The sequence below is a fragment of the Euprymna scolopes genome, chromosome 18, assembly GCF_053919585.1.
Source record: "Euprymna scolopes isolate OS-2025 chromosome 18, ASM5391958v1, whole genome shotgun sequence".
Classification (NCBI taxonomy): Eukaryota; Metazoa; Mollusca; class Cephalopoda; order Sepiida; family Sepiolidae; genus Euprymna; species Euprymna scolopes.
The window spans coordinates 101,386,326-101,401,608 of NC_136499.1; the positions used below are offsets into that span (position 1 = coordinate 101,386,326).

Sequence of the window (15,283 nt, forward strand, 5' to 3'; positions counted from 1 at the left end):
CCAATTTTTCGCCCAGAAACTAATTAAAAAGCTTGCTGCATGTTTGAATATCCTTTATGTAAAATTTCAAATGTTTAGACACAAAATTGGCTGAATAGTTTGCTAGAGATTACAAAGGTTAAATCTTTTGAATTTTGACCCCTTGGCAGCCAAATTTTCAGACAAAAACTGATTAAAAAGCTTGCCCTGTGTCTGAATACACTTTATGTAAAAATTTCAAATGTTTAGATCAAGAATTGGCTGAGTAATTTGGTAGAGGTATAATTAAAAAAAAAATTTGATCCCAATTTTGACTCCTTAACATTTATTGTTTTGGGCTCAAATCAAATTAAAAAGTTTTATCCATGTCCAAGTAATCTATATTTAAAATTTCAAGTGTTTAGACCCGAAATTGGCGGAGGAGTTAGTACAGTTTTCAAAGGTCAAATCGTTTAACTTTGACCCCTTGACAGCCAAATTTCTGGCCAAAAACCACTTAAAAAGATTTTCACAAATCTCAATACCCCTTATGTCAAATCTCGAGTCTGTAGACTGAAAATTGACTGAGTAGTGTGGTATGGAAATGCACACACACACACGCACGCACGCACGCATGCACACACACACACTTTTATAGATATATATATTGATAAAAAAAGTATGGATTTAGTATGATTATTAAAAGTTTATATTACACCCGGTGAAACAAATATAAACTTGATTAATTTTAAAATTAATAAAATCAAATTTTACGACTTTTAGCAGTAAAACGTTTTACTTATTTTGAATACAAACAAAATCCATTACATGAATTTGATTTTAGAAAATGCCTTAAATTTTAGGCTTAAGCTTAAGTAGTTTTAAGAAGAAATTGAAATTCATGAAATCTTGATTAATTGGTTTCTAATAGATATGGATCCAATTCAAATCTCAAATATTTGAATTTTAAAAGGAATGGTCATGTCCAATATTATGTCCTGTTTATCTTTTCAAAATACTTTCAAATGTTAAAGAAACAGAAACAGAATTTATGGGTAACATCTGTTCTCTAACATCACTGGTATTTATTTTTCAATCACTGGTATTTATTTTAAAATCACTGGTATTTATTTTAAATCACGGGTATTTATTTTTTAAATCAAGGTATTTTTTTTTATTTAAGGGTATTTTTTGGTTAAAAACAAATTACTTTCATTTGTATTGCCCATCGATAGATCGCAAGTATTTATTTAAAAAATTGTGTGTATTTATTTTTTTAAATTAAGTGTATTGATTTTTAAAATCACAGGTATTTATTTTTAAAATCACGTTTATTTATTTGTTTGTTAAAAACCAAATTACTTTCACTTGCATTGCCCGTCAATACCTGTGTGTCATTATTTTTGTTTTCCTCTCCATAGACCTTGATCAAAACACACATGATAAAAGAGAGAAGCATAACAGCAAAATTGGTGAGAAATCTTTTTTCATTTTTTACGTTTTCATTTTTTATGTTGATGTATTTGTTATGCAAGTTAGAAACCTAAAAAACTTTCCACTTATTTTCATGAAGAAAGTAACACAATTATTAGTCATCATCGGCATGCATTCGTGTCTGAATATCATAGTTCCCAAGTCCAATACAGTAAAGAAGAAGAAGAGAAAGTTTTATGAGTTTCGTAAGAATTTTAGATATTATGGGGATGGTGAATCTTTTGTGGCTGGAAAACCAATTTGGGCTCTGAATAGGCGGGCACATTGGTCACATTGTATTGTGGGGGAAGGTTGCAGTTAGTTGGCTCTAAGGGCTTTTTGTTGCCATTTGGTTATTAGATTGGCGCTTCTATTTTCTTCGATTTAGCCTGTACCCATTTTGATTCTGTTCCTCCATTCATGTCTGTTGTTCGATGAGGCTTCAAAGGTGTTTGGATCTATATTGGCCTCATCTGGATATTTCTTCAGCTGGTCTTTGAATTTAAGTTGTGGGTGGCCTCAAGGTCGATTTCCTGCATTTAGTTGACTGAAGAGCCCTTGTTTCGGCAGTCTAATGTTCTCCATGCGAGCCACATAGCCAGGCCATCTCAGTTGGTGTTTTATGATCAAGGTCTCAATGCTGGTGATGTTAGCTCTTTCGAGGACAGTTATGTTGGACACATAATCGTCCCACTTAAGCTGCATGATGATCCGCAGTTTTTTCTGGTGGAACAGTTTGAGTTTTTTAAAGTCTTTACTATAGATGATCCAGGTCTTGCACGCATATAATAGGGTGGAGACAACTATGGCATTGTATATCATCACCTTTGTCTGGGTGATTAAATCCTTGTTCTTGAAGACCCTGGTGGACAGTCTTCTAAATGCAGTGTGGCCTGCCTGTAGTTGGTTTTCGATTTCTTTCGAGCAGTTAGCTTGAGTGGAAAGAATGCTGCCCAGGTATGAAAAGTGCTCAACACATTCTATGATGGTGCCATTCATGGTGATGTTAAAGTCTTGTACAGCTTCCCCTGGTGGTGATTATGCCAGTATTTTGGTTTTGGTCTTGTTAACTGTTAGGCCAAAGCACGAGTACATGGGTTGAAAATTGTCCACAGATTGCTGAAGTTCATCTGGAGATTGGGCCACACTGGCATTGTTGCCTACATATTGCAGTTCCGTCATTTTGATGGTGTTGGTCATTCATCTAATTTTAATCTGGCGAGTTTGAAAATTCTTCCATCAAACCTGAACTTGATATCTATTCCAGGGTTGTTTTGATGGACTTCAAATATCATGGCCGTGAGATAGAGGGAGAACAGTGTCGGTGCCAGCACACAGCCCTGTTTAGGCCTACAAGTGATCAAGAAGAGCTCTGACAGGTTGCTTTGGTGCATCACTTTAGCTGACATCCTGTCGTGCAGGGTTTTGATTATGTCAATATTATGATATTATTGGTAGGTACAGTTAATCTCTTGCTTGTAGTTTGAAAGTTGTTTATTTATTTATTTATTTTTTCAATTCAGATACTGAAAACAAAGACGAATGTTTACCATCTATGGGTAAGTCAATGGATAACTTTTTCTTTCACCTAAAAAGTTTTATTTTCTTTGTGAATCTCTAAAAATACAACGTTTGGTCCATTTTGAAAGTAATAACAATGTTAAATTAACTGTTTGACAGTTGCTAGAATCAAAATCATTTAATGGATTTTGATCGAAATTGAAACAAGGCTAATAATGAGTTATACATGCAGCCATGTTGAACCGTCAGAATTTTTGTTAGTAAAACTGAGGAGTAGCTGTTGTCTGGATAACTTTTGAAAATATTTTGAATTATTTTTTTTTTTTTAAAACATTTTTGAGATTTGTGCAGATTTTGAACAGGGCATATTTAAACATTCACTGGGCTTTGCCCAAATCATGACATCAACCACTGGATTATGCCGAGTGTCGCAACAGTATGAAACAGAATTAGGAAAATAAATGGAAGTCGTAGAAATTAAAAAAATTAAAAATTAAAAAAAAAAAAAACAACGACCAACCGTAATTTTGTTTTTATTATTCATTTAATGTTTCATGGCGAACATATTTTTTTATACAGGGTGTGGTGGGTGGTACTATAGCCCCTTTTCTTTTTTTTTTCTTTTAATATTTTTTTGTTTTCATTTTTGATAGATAATGTTTATCAAACAAAAAAAAAAATTATTTTCAAAACAAATTATATACTTTTTTTTTAGTTTTTGGAAGGTTTTTAAAAAAGTTCAAAGAAGAAAAAAAAAATTATTTTCAAGTATATTTTTACCACATTTTTTTTTCTTCTTGTGTACTAAGAAAATTTTAAGAAAAGGTTTCCGCACCTTCAGCCACATCTATTGCTTATGGAGCCTCTCTTTGAAATGATGCATCTAATGCCACATGTAATGCAATTCTTATTTTGACAAAAAAAATTAACTGCTTCTTTGGACATCTGCAGTTGTTTGTCTAACAGTGATAAATTCATCGTGTTATTAACCTTTATGCTTTCTATCTAACAGCTAGTTTTATTTTATTTATTTTTCTTCCAATATTTATCCGAAAGTCGTCTGCTTGGTGCTGCGCATTGTTATTGGCTGATTGATGTCTGACGTCAGATTACAGGCAAACTCAAGCGGTTGAAACTATGTTTTGGGTAAAGCTGAGCAAGCACAAAATCTTCACAAGCACATATTTTTTAATTCCTGAAAATCTTTTTAAAAAAAAAATTTTTTTTTATTTCTTACTTTCAGGATTTCCTGATACGTATGATCCATTTGAAGAAAATTTCATTGAGAGAAGATCTCAGGAAGAAACCGCGTGCTCCCTGCCAGAGAAGATCAGTTCCCGACGCACGAGTAATGCGTATTGCGAACCTGCTAAGACAAACTACGCCCCTTATCATTTCGATAGCTACAAAACCACTTATCTAAAAGATGAATCGATTATGCCCTCCATGAATCGCTCCGTTCGTAAGCGAAATGCCAAAAATGCCAAAATGCCAAATAGCAAGAACTCCTGCTTTCTTTCTAATTCCTCGTTATCAAATGTCTGCGAATACAATCCTCTCAATGCAATGTTTAAAATATCTCAGAATGGAAAGACCTGTCGGAGCTTTTCGACCGAAGAGATGGTATCTGAAACAAAAGAGGAGAAGCGTCGGTACAGCGACGGTAGTACCATGATGAGTCAGTTTGAAGAATTATTACGTTATTCCCTAGGTATTGGCAGTTCGTGTCCAAAATATATTGATTCCAGCAGTAGCAGTTCTTTATCTGACCTGTCCGAAGATACAAAAGTTAGCGAGTCGCCTTTAAGAACGACCATCACAGACACGACTATGTCAATGGTGAGGCCACAGACGCCTCAAAAAGCTCAGGTTAATAATAATAAAAATAGTAAGAGTGCACCAAATTACAGGGCTGCAAATTATTTGGGTTCTGTCAGTTCACCTGATATGTCACGTCATGATAAATTGCTTGCAGCATCACTTGGATCAATCTCGGATAATTCTATAGCAAAACACTCCACAAAAGAGACGCCAAACCCCAAGAAAGGCATTTTAAAAATTTCATCTTTAGAAAAGATGAATACGGCTAATTTATCATTATTGTGCGGCAATGGTCTAATTCCGATCAATCCCAAACCATCCATGACGAGAGAGGTTTGTTCTGAGATAATAGGATTTGACTCTTTGCCAGACAAAACGACAAACATGCATAGGGTTTCTTCGATGGTTGAAAGCCGACCTATCCATACCAATAAGTCATTTTCTTCGTCCTCAACATCATCTTCCTCATCCTCTTTAAAGACCCCGATGGTGACCCTAAACCCTGTCGAGGATGACGAAATAGTCACTCCACGTCAGTTTGGTAGGCGGCATGGGAATAAAAACAATAGAAAATCTTGGCCCTCATATCAGGGCCCCCCTCTAGAAATATGCGACGAAATGTCTGATCTCTCGCTCTTAAAGACAAGCTTGTTGGGCCGGGACCGACATTTGGCTAAATTAGTCCAAAGGCAGAGGCGTAGTCTTTCTTTCGATAAAAATAGCATCTTTGAGGATGAAGATGATGGCGTACGATCTGAAGGCAACAACCGTCTTTCAACGTGTTCGTTTAATTCCACTTGTTCCTTTGTTTCTGCTGGAAGTCCTTCAAACGAATCATACAACTCCATTTTCACATCACTGGAGTCTTTTGTCTCAGCATGTGACGCCTCAAGCAAAACCGCTCCCGTCAATGGTAGTACGTCTGCAGAATCATTTGCTACCGTTAACAATTCCTCGACAGAATTTGTATCCGTAAATGGGAGCACATCTGCAGAGTCTTTCAAGACGGTGGGCGATATGACTGGTGAGCACCCCTCGTTGGCACTCGCAAAGAACTCTACACCAGAGTCTCAGCAGTTCTCGCAGAACCATGGCCAATACAAAAACCAGCAAATAGAAAACTCGCTCCTCACGTTGGCACCGCCTTTCCCTCGGCCATTTTCATCATCGTCGTCTTCTCCATCGTCACCTCTCCTCTCCTACAAGGACAATCAAACAAAGTCCAACGTAAGCACGTGCGCAGGTAAGATATTCATATTTTCTTTGTATTTTTACTAATAAACATGGAAGTGGAATGGGGACAAAAACGGATGGTCATATTCAATACTGCCAATACTCTTTCCTTCAATAATTACAAGAAACCTTCTCAACCACCAATAGCAATGGCTAAAGATATATTACCTGAAAGTACTTTGTTCAAACGCCTCAGCTTAATGTTCACAGGGAACATGAGTTGGAACAATTACATTGACAGCATTGCTAAGGTTGCTGCAAGGAAGGTGGGCTCTCTCTAACGTGCTAGAAAGTTACTTATGCCTGAAAGTATCCTGTACCTCTATAAGGCCACCATTCGCCCATGTATGGAGTATTGTTGTCACATTTGGGCTGGTGCATCTGCTAGTAGTCCCACACTCCTTCACTCCTGGACAGGGTTCAAAAGAGAGTCACCAACCTGATAGGTCCTGAACTGTCATCTAAGCTTCAACCTCTGTTCAATTATGAAATGTTGCATCGCTCTGCCTGTTTTACAAGTATTTTAATAGTGAATGCTCTGACGAACTACAAGTCCTTGCACCCCCTCGACGTAAATACCCCCGACAAACCCGACAAGCAGCAAGATCCCACCCTTACACAGTAAAGATCCCTAGATGTAAGAAAGCCTTCTACTCTAATAGTTTCTTCTCCAGAACTGCTAGACTTTGGAATTCCCTTCCGGTTTCCTGCTTTCCCAACTGTACTGACATGCAGAAGTTCAAGTGTAATGTGAACAGACATCTTTCTGTATACCTACAACTTATGTCTCTGATAGTAGCTCCCTACATCAAAGTGGCACTGTGCCTTGTTTAGGGTGAAAATGTAATACAAAAAAAAAAAAAAAACATTTTCAAAGTTTAACAAACATTAAACGCACATTAAACACTTATGTTGTTTCCATGCATGTTATCAGCAGTGAGTAATCAAGAAACAGTATATATATATATATGTATACGTTGTTTTGCTGTGGACTTTATTATATATATATATATACGTTGTTTGGCTGTGGAATTTATATATATACTAGCTCTACATACTCGGCGTTGCCAGGTAAAAATCATATTGCTGGTCAGAGGGTTTAGTCACATGCTATTTAAGATACACCAAATACCTTCAGTTGTTACAATTTTCCTGAAAGATGACCATATTTTGGATTTTTGATAGCACAAAACATAATTGTGTTCATGTATGAAATTACACCAAAGAAATAAAATAAAATCTTACAGCTTAAAGGGAAATAACTCATAGGTTAAATGAAAACTTACTTCTGTTTTTAAATGTAGGTGATGTTGGTTATACTAAAAATTAAAAATAAATTAAATTAAAAGTAAATTAAATAAACCAACTTCATATAATATTTCTAAATAAAATACTTCAAATAATTTTATTACTAATTTTCATTAAAAATTTAGAGCTAATTATTAAAACAGGTTTTCTTTAATGATAACGTTCTGTAATGTTTCTGTGAAAAAGAAAAAACATTATATACAAAAATTAGACAAAAAAAAAAAAGATGTACAAACAGAAAAGTTTTTTTTTTTTTTTTAAATTTATTATTATTAAAAATATTATATATATAGGGATGCGATGAAAGGGAGGGGGCAAACTAATAAACACCCAAAAAGAAAGAAAAAGAAAACAACTAAACAAAATGCCTGCGGGGGCGGGTTAGTTTGATAAGCTGGGGAGAATTTTAAGTAGATATATAAATATTATGGAGAAAATGAGGTATTTTGGTGATAGTGACTTAGTCTAGGGAAATCTAATAAAATCATTTATGACCTAGAAATTAGCTAGAAGAACCCCGCAAGCCTACCTACTCTAAGCATGGAACGCCCACTGTCTTCCGACCCGAAAGTCGAAAGCAAGCAGGTCATTCCCCAGTGGGGGACCTAAGGGCAATGCTTTGAAAAATAAATTATATCAGGTTGGGGGTGAAGGGATTGGATGGCGTCTTTCAAGATAACCAAACGTGCAAGGGCAAACAGACCGGGAGGGCAAAACAAAGTGGGGAGTGGGCATCTTTGGAAGCTCTCATAGCGCCGATAAGAAAAACAAATGGGGGTACATGAACAACTCTCATTCCGGCCCTAGTCTATGACCTAATAAAGTAATTTCTCCACTCTAAGTGATTACATGCCTAACTAAACTACCCATTATTTCTTTGTCAGGGCTGGGTTCCGATCAGAGACCAACACCACCGGACCAATACCACTAGGGCGGGAAAACAAACTCAAACCTAGCGCCTCGTCGAATGCACAAGCTAGCGTTGTGCACCCACCTCCTATCAAAGTCCATGCGATGTAATCTTTTCCAATCGCATCTGATCTTTACTTTAAGCTGATGCTTAAAGTAAACAACCAAATCCCGAACCGAAACAGATTCAACCCCATGGACAATGTTAAGACGCGGAACCCACATCGCTAGCCTAGCTACTGCTAGGATCACTAGAAACATCAACCGTTTCTTCCCAGTAAACGGCGGGTCCACATTATCAACAATCAACGTTAAATCAAGTGGCACCGACTGCTTGGGGTTGATGCGAGCCGTTACCTCTCCGGCATACCCCCAGAGACTTCAAATTCTGCTGCAATGAAAGAACGCGTGTTCCCTCATTTCCTCCTCATCTTCATCGTTGCAGAGCGGGCAGGAGGGAAAGTAATAATTTCTATCCATCCAATCCCTGGTGAGTCTGCCAAAGAGTGGCAGTGCGTCCCAGACGAGCCTCCATGTGATTGAAAATTCTCAATTATTTAAATGACTACTGGCTGGCGCCCAATTCCACAGAGAGAGAACCTCCCCCCTCGACATGTGTAGCCGCTCCACCAGCGGATCGTTTACGGTCCCCACCACTAAATCCTGATATAGTCTCTTCCTAGGCCGTGCAAGGTCACTGGATCCCGGCAATCCCCTCAGGGTGGCTCGGCATTCGGTGAGGAAAAGTGATTCCCCCGCAGGTCTTCTCCTTCAACATTCAGCGGCAGGGGCGGATATGAGCTGTGGAAAAGCTTGTTCCAGGACTGGTACCCAGTGCAAATCCTCAAGCAGTGATCGACTCGGGAATGCCAATCTCTCCGCGTACTTATGACTTAATAAGTCCGGCATTCCCAAGCCTCCCTCGCTAAGTTTCTACGTACAGACCTGTCTACGGACATACGGCTTTCCCCCATTCCAAAGATGCTTGAAAAGGAGGCGCTCTAAAGCCTTACAGCAGTCCGCAGGCAGGGGAAGAACGGACAAGCGGTAAAGGATCAGTGGAAACACGAATGTTGCACATGCCTCCGCACGACCTTCAAGGACAATCCAAGTCCCAAACAAGATGTATTGCCACTGGGATGATGTTTAACAGGGGATTGTAAGGAATTGAATAGTGAGATGTCTGTTCACATTACATTTAAACTTCTGCATGTCAGTACAATCAGAGAAGCAGGGAAACAATAAACAGGGAGGGAATTCCAAAGTCTAGCAGTCCAAGGGAGAAAACTATTAGAGTAAAAGAAGGTTTTCTGAGATCTAGGGACCGCAACATTGAAGGGGAAGGATTTTGCTACTTTTCAGGTGAGTTGGGAGTATGTACGTCGAGGGGGCACAAGTGCTATGAGTTCACTTTCAGTTCACGTTCATCCCCGCCCCCAGCCCCATCTTGACTTATGGCCTGTGTGTCAAAATGTCAACTACAATGTACAGAATATAGAATATTTGTTTTCAGATCAAGTTACATTAATTTGTTTTTAACTATCGATGTATTGTAAATTGTTTTTTTTTTCATAATAATCAATTGTCAGCACTTGATTATCGATTGTAATTCATTGCTCAATGAAAAGAAGTTGAAAAAAAATTGTTACAATTAATAGTTTCTGTATTCAATTATTTATCAACTGATGAATTCAAATACAAAATTATCGAAAAGAAAAAAAATGTTTATTATTATTTATTCTTAATCTCTCTCTTTTACTTCTCACAAACCATGCGTATTGCCACTAAGAGGCTACTATTTGGAATCATGTCTAGCGGGGGATTGTGGAGGAATAGAGTAGTGAGATGTTTGTTCACATTATATTTAAACTTATGCCTGTTGGTACAGTCAAGGAAGCAGAGAAAGAACTTTAAAGTCTAGCAGTTTGATGGAAGAAACTATTAGAATAAAAGGCTTTTTGGCATCTAGAAACCTCAACAGTGAAGGGGTGGGATTTTTCTGCCTGTGTTGATTGGTCGGGAATGTGTATGTCAATGGGGCACAACTGCCATGAGTTCATCAGACCACATTCCATTAAACTACTTCTAAAACAGGCACAGGAATGCAACACTGCAGTGATGGGACAGACGTCGGATCTTGTTTGATACTACCAAAACTCTTTTTTTTATTATTTGGACCCTGTTTAAGAAGGAGAGCCTAGCGGTAGATACACCAGCCCAGATGTGGCAACAATACTCCATGCATGGGCAAATGGCAGCTTTGTAGAGATATAGGATATTAGCAGGTGTGAGTAATTTTCTAGCACGGTAAAAGGGGGCTCACCTTTTTGCAGCAGTCTTGGCAATGTCCTCAATGTATTTATTCCAATTTATGTTGCCTGTGAATGCTATGCCAAAGAGTAGTCACACTGTTGAATACGACATTAACCCATATGCTAGGTTGTCCGACCATGATCAATCAACCATACATACATAGGGTGACCCAGAATAAAATGCCATCATTAACTAAGAATAAAATTTATAATTCCTTTGTATAATCCAACCATATCTGGTAAAAACAGACCTTAGTTCACGTCTAAACATGAACAGCTAACAGTCTTTGTTTATTTAATGATAAGCACACTCGGATGCGATATGTGTACGGTTGCTGGTTTTTCATTCTTTTTATCGCTTTTCCATATGTGGACCGTGACCCCTAGTGGTTGTTGGTCTTCTGCTTACCTCATGACGAATCTATTCATGCATGGAACACAATGGAGACTTGTTGGCTTCCAAAGGTTTTATCAAAAGAATGGTTGTTCATAGGAATGAATAGGTCAATCTAATTCTGATCACTTGATTTTCTACTTTGAGGATTGATAGATGCAGACGGCAGACATCGGGAGACGTTTGTTCAGATTCTCTCGACATCTTCAGAACACGTTTAATGAAAAGTATGTTTTATAGAGTGATTCCGTATTCTGATTGGTCGATAGCAAATTATCGTTCCATTTGATTGGTTAGTTCCTATCACTCCTGTCTATAAATAGAACCTTCTATTTTTGTTTTGTAATCATGACCTCATAAGTATACCCTCCCCATTATTTTTAATGTTAAAAGATGAGTCTCCTTGCTGCTTTGGTTGCTTGGAGGCTGAGTAAAAAAGTGCAGTCAAGTATCTGTTCTTTCCAATCAACATGACAGGTGCGGAGCCAGTTCCTGGAACAGTACCTGTCAGACTGAGATATACTGCCTGAGTATTACCTATGTCCACCCTCCCAGGTCTTGCCACCTGGCTTTCGGGTGTGGGTAAGTTTATTGCTTGGCGCCTGCAGTGCCCCAACCAGAGAATACCCAGGTAACTTTTGTTAGGTAAGAGTGCTCCTCCTTTAGGGGAGGTTGCTTGACATCTCCACTTTCCCGACTTTGTGTCACACCATACTGAGGTGGCAACATGTAAATATTTACCCTCATAAGTATACAAAAAAAATTACTGCAGATTACTTTAAAGGATTTATAGCGGGAACATAATATGACTACCACTTACCATTTGAAAGTCTAAAGATTTCAGATTTCATTAAATTTGATTCATAGTCATTTCATACTAATTAAGCAAGATTTTTTTTTTTTTACAAAGGAGTTACCACATATCAGCTCCCGGAGGCCACTCGAGGATAAGGGTTAATGTGTGTATTGTACCATTGGGACAGTAGCGTAGTGATCGTTTGTGAAAGAAATTTGGTATGATTAGATTATTTACGAGAATGGTTCAATAAGAACTTGTTTATATTGGACTTGAAGATGACAATATTGTAGTCAGCTGGAAATCAGATCAGTGGAACAGTTCCACAGGCAAGCAGTTTTAAGTAAGAAGCTTTGTTGATGGAATCCACGTTTAGGTTTAGACACCAATTTCCTAAATTTTAATTTCTTCATAAGATCTCTGAAGCTTAAGTCTTAAATTTTAGACATTTTCTAGAATCAAAATGATGTAATGGATTTTGATCAAAATTGGAATGAGGATTCTAGACATAAGATTTAGTAACATTTTATTGCGATTTTAATCATCATAAGTGGGACATAAAAAGTGGTGAAAAACTGCTTTGTTGAAGAGAATGAATTTTACCTGTCCTAGGACGGGTATTCATCTAGATACACCCGTTTTGTAATAGCAAGTTATAAATCTGAAGTCAAAATTAACCTACATAAATATCCGGTGCAGCTGAAAAGCTAACACAAAGTTTACATTCACGTCAATACGAAGGAATATATTATATTAATATTATTTATATTAATGTTCACTTCATGACGAATCTATTCATGGAACACGATAGAAACTTTTTGGCTTCCAAAGGTTTTATTTAGAAAACGGTTGTTCATTGGAAGGAATGGGTTGATTTAATTCTGATCACTTTTTTACTTAACGCAAACGTTGCTTCATAGTAACGTTAATGTAAAGTGCATTTAGCAGAAACCTAAAACTCCAGTGAAGAAATATAATGACAAAGCCTTGAAAAACATTGAAACTAATGTTAATATTTTTGTTCCTTAGAAGCGCTGGTTGAGTTTGAATAAAATATAATACGTATTATATACGTTTGAAACCAAAACAATGCATTATTACAAAATAAACAGACATTTTGTTTGAAATTTATATTGAAATTCATAAATATATTTTGAAGGAACGCTTTAAGGAACAAAAATCTTAATGTGAATCCCGCATGACCAAACGCACCGTTCCAAGATTTAAAAAACTACCATAAAAACAACAAACGGACTTCTACTTGTTGATTCTCTGCTCCAACAACAACATGCCAAAAAAAAACAAAAGAAAGAAAGAAAGACATACTGAAGATGAACGTTTCCTTCAAAATGCATTTATGAATTTCAGCATAAATTTCAAACAAAATGTCTGTTTATTTTATAATAATGCATTGTTTTGGCTTCAAACGTATATAATACATATTTTATTTTATTGAAACTAGTGATTTTTTCCAATTAGAACTTACTAACCAGTTTTAACCTTTAATAGATGCTCCTTCTATTGACGTTGAAGAATTTTCAGATGTAGTAAACATGAAAATCATTGAAACTGCTGAAAAGGTCACACCACCTGTTAAGCAATCAGTTCCACAGTGGATTCAACCCGATTCCAGTAGAGCAATCGATAACAAGAAAAGCGTTCATATTAAAGTATGGAGACAATTCAACTTAATACAAAATGGCAAAAGCAGAAACGATCAAATCAACCAAATGATGACCTTGATAAAATTTTAAATTTACCCCCAGATAAACAATTTTCCCTCACTATAAAAAGACTAAAAGCTTACAAACATAATATTAGCTGGGGTATCAAAGATAAAAACGGAAAAATCTTAACTTCCAGGGAAGAAATTTTAGAGAGATGGGCTTCATTTTATAGAGATTTATATGATGACCCTAATGCTTGTGATCCACTCCAAACTTCAGGAGAATAACCTATTCCATATATAACAAAAGAAGAAATCGTAACAGCCATGAACAAGATTTCCACCGACAAAAGCCCTGGCACTGACAACATTCACTCTGAGTTTTTAAAAGCTAGAGGTGATACCATGGTCCTAGTTCTTCATAAACTGTTCAATCTTATTTTAGAAACTATTAAAATTTTCTTCTAATTTCAAGAAGGCATAAATCATTGTTTTGTACAAAAAGGATGACAAGTCCGAATATAAAAACTATAGACCTATAAGTTTGTTGAGCCATGTTTATGAACTCTTTATGACTATCATTGGCAACAGAATCACAAGTGATTTTTATTCCTGTCTTCCCAATTTCAAAGCGGCGTATCAACCTGGAAGGGGTACAGTCGAACAGATTTTTAATAAACCATTATACATCATTTTTTATCGATTTTACAAAATCTTTTGATAGTATCAAATTAGACAAACTTTGGACAATTTTAGACAAAGCCCCTTTCAACAAAAACTATATTAATCTTCTAAAACCACTTTACAATGGATCACCGGTTTTTGTAAAACTGATCTGTGGTTTAGCCACTCCATAAACATCAAAAAGGATGTCAAGCAGAGATATGCTTTCAGCAATCCTGTTCTGTGTTGCACTAGCTACTGTTATACTTAAGACAGAAGAGACTTGCCAAAGCGGTTTTTCTTTAGGTAGACAAATCCTCTCTAACCTCTTCTACGCTGATGACATCGTTCTTGTTAATGAATGCACACATAAACTTCAAGTTTTTGTTAATGTATTAGCAAAGAATACAAAGGAGATAGAATTAGAAATAAACTCAGAAACCCCCCCCCCAGAATGTATGTCTGCAGCTAAGTCACAGTTTAACCTAAACATGACTATTTACAACAAACCCATCAAACAGGTCACTCAATTCATTTATTTAAGGCATAAACTGACTTTCTCCAGTGATCACGAGACGACATTGAAACACAGAATCGGGCTGAGTTGGGCAGCTTTCCAAAAACACAGCATCATTCTGAAATCAAAATGGATGCTGATAACTGTTAAAGTAAAAGTTAATTTATGTCCTCCCAGTAATTTTATATGGCTTTGATTATATTACATGGACTAAACAACTAGCCAATCGCATTGAGCTGTTTCAAAATCATATTATGTGTTTCATTACGGGACATTGCCTGATCGAAAAAAAAAGATATCCATCCTCTTTCAAACTACTTCCCTACTACCTTTATTTGATAAAATCAAAAATAAAACCCTTAAACTTTTTGGCCATGTCGAACGATAAACTACTGGCCTGTCAAAGTTATGCTTTGGGAGTATGTTAGAAGGCAAAAGAGGCAGAGGAAAGCTAAGGGAAAAATGGAGGGAAAATGTTTTTGATTGGACATTTCTCAACAAACTTGCCCTGGATCGGAAGGAATGGCGAAAAATAAGTCATGTGGGTTTGCAATCCGCACCAAGCGAAAGATGCGACTCATGAATATAAAGATGCTGCTGCTGCTAATGATGACGATAATCAAAGGAGAGGAGGATTTATGATTTATTAAGTAGTTTTATATTAAACAAGAAAATCAAATTTTCTGAGCAACCAAAACGCAGCTGTTATGTC

General features: G+C 36.7%; 1 protein-coding gene across 1 annotated transcript in view; it reads left to right on the forward strand.

The window, feature by feature from the left end:
* LOC145297720 (uncharacterized) overlaps positions 1-15,283 on the forward strand; it is a 130,743-nt gene that overhangs the window by 57,538 nt on the left and 57,922 nt on the right. Inside the window, exons 7-9 of the mRNA XM_080143932.1 lie at positions 1,380-1,430; positions 2,955-2,990; positions 4,196-6,016. Of these exons, the coding sequence (XP_080000058.1) occupies positions 1,380-1,430; positions 2,955-2,990; positions 4,196-6,016 (1,908 nt within the window). The remainder of the gene's footprint in view (positions 1-1,379; positions 1,431-2,954; positions 2,991-4,195; positions 6,017-15,283) is intronic.